The sequence below is a fragment of the Chaetura pelagica genome, unplaced genomic scaffold (assembly GCF_000747805.2).
Source record: "Chaetura pelagica isolate M959 unplaced genomic scaffold, ChaPel_1.0 scaffold835, whole genome shotgun sequence".
Lineage (NCBI taxonomy): Eukaryota > Metazoa > Chordata > Aves > Apodiformes > Apodidae > Chaetura > Chaetura pelagica.
In genome coordinates this window covers 44,091-45,654 of record NW_009953220.1, presented here as the reverse complement: position 1 = coordinate 45,654, position 1,564 = coordinate 44,091, and the positions used below count along the sequence as shown (strand labels likewise).

Here is a 1,564-nt window from a genome sequence, read left to right as displayed (position 1 = left end):
GCGGAAGGCAGAGGCTCGTTTCGTGAGCACGGCGCCCACGTTAAAGCTCCTCAACCACCACCCACTGCTGGAGGACCTGCTGCACGAAGCCTTCCTGAAGAAGGACTACCTGGGCCAGGCACCCTTCCTGCTCGGTGGCCCCGGCCCTGTCCTGCCTGCTGATGTCCTCCAGCCAGCCCCTGGCCCTCCAGCCCCTGAACCCCCACCACGCACTCCCCTGCCCAGGGCTGCCTTCCCCACAGACCCTCTGACCACACCAGCTGGGCACCCAGGGCCATGGGGGGAGGCATGGGGGGCCGTGCCAGGTGCTGACCCCTCATGGTCCCCTGCCAGGTTGCCAGAGTCGAGCCCCACATCCCCCAGCCCAGCACCCACCACCCCTGGCACTTCTCCAGGACTTCATACTGTGGCCACGGAAGTCACCAGGGATGAGGAGGGGACCACCACCACATCCACCATCACCACCACCACTGTCACCACACTGCAGGGACCAGGCGAGCGCTGGGGAGGGAGTCGAGGGGAACAGGGGAAAAGTGGGGCTGAGCTGGGGTCTCCTCTGTCACCAGTCCCCTGCAACCAGACACTGGGGGGCCCAGAGGGCTGGCTGGTGTCCCCAGAGCCAGCTGGTGTCCCCTATGATGGCAGCCTGGACTGCACCTACACTGTTTCTGTCTACCCCGGCTATGGCGTGGAGCTCAAGGTGAGGTGGGGGCTGCGGGTGGGATGGGGGGTTGTGGCAAGCGTGGTCTGTCCCTGGCTCCATGCCATGGCTGCATGGCCACACAGATGGTGGCAAACGGTGCTCTACCCTGTCCCCTGTCCCTGAGCTGTCTCAGGGCATGGCCCAGAGGTGGGGCAGGGCTGTGGGCAGGTGGGAGCCCCGTGCCTGGCACCCATCATGGAAGAGCCCACGTGGGATTTAATTAACAACGTGCTGATGGAGAAGGTGTGAGCAACAGCAGTGGGTGCAATGCCACGGGGCAAAGCCAGGAAAACCCAGCACCCATCTGGCCAGCAGCGCTGCCGAGGCCACGAGCTGCTCCCCTCAGGTGACAAGAGGCCATGTGTCCCCACCTCTGGGTGACCCAGGACCTGAGCTGCTGCAGGGCTCACCAAAAACAGGGAGCAGGAGGCAGCAGCTTCATGGTCAGCCCTAGCTCCTCCTCCTCCTCACCAGCACTGCCGCTCATCACCGCACAGCATCGCTTAATTAACATCATTAATAGCAAATTGCTCCAGAGAGCTCAGTGTGGGTTTGGCTGTGCAGCGCTGCTCGGGCAGAGCCGCTGGCCAATGGCTCTTGGCACGGCAGGACGATCTATGGAGCTGCTCAACGTGTTGGAAAGGCACCCCCGACCCCGGCTGAGCTGCCCGGGGTCCAGCTCCGAGGTGATGCCGAGGCGGTGACACTTGGCCGTCCCCTGCAGGTGCAGAACATCAGCCTGGCAGAGGGTGAGACGCTGACAGTGGAGAGCACAGGGGGGCTGGAGCCCACCCTCCTGGCCAACGAGTCCTTCCTGCAGCGGGGCCAGGTCATCCGCAGCCCTGCCAACCTCCTCACCCT

General features: G+C 64.5%; 1 protein-coding gene across 1 annotated transcript in view; it reads left to right on the top strand.

Moving 5' to 3' along the window:
- Positions 1 to 1,564, top strand: part of SEZ6 (seizure related 6 homolog (mouse)) — a 16,493-nt gene that overhangs the window by 3,804 nt on the left and 11,125 nt on the right. The window contains exons 3-6 of the mRNA XM_009997787.1: positions 8 to 134; positions 396 to 479; positions 546 to 700; positions 1,428 to 1,542. Coding sequence (XP_009996089.1) covers positions 8 to 134; positions 396 to 479; positions 546 to 700; positions 1,428 to 1,542 — 481 coding nt within the window. The remainder of the gene's footprint in view (positions 1 to 7; positions 135 to 395; positions 480 to 545; positions 701 to 1,427; positions 1,543 to 1,564) is intronic.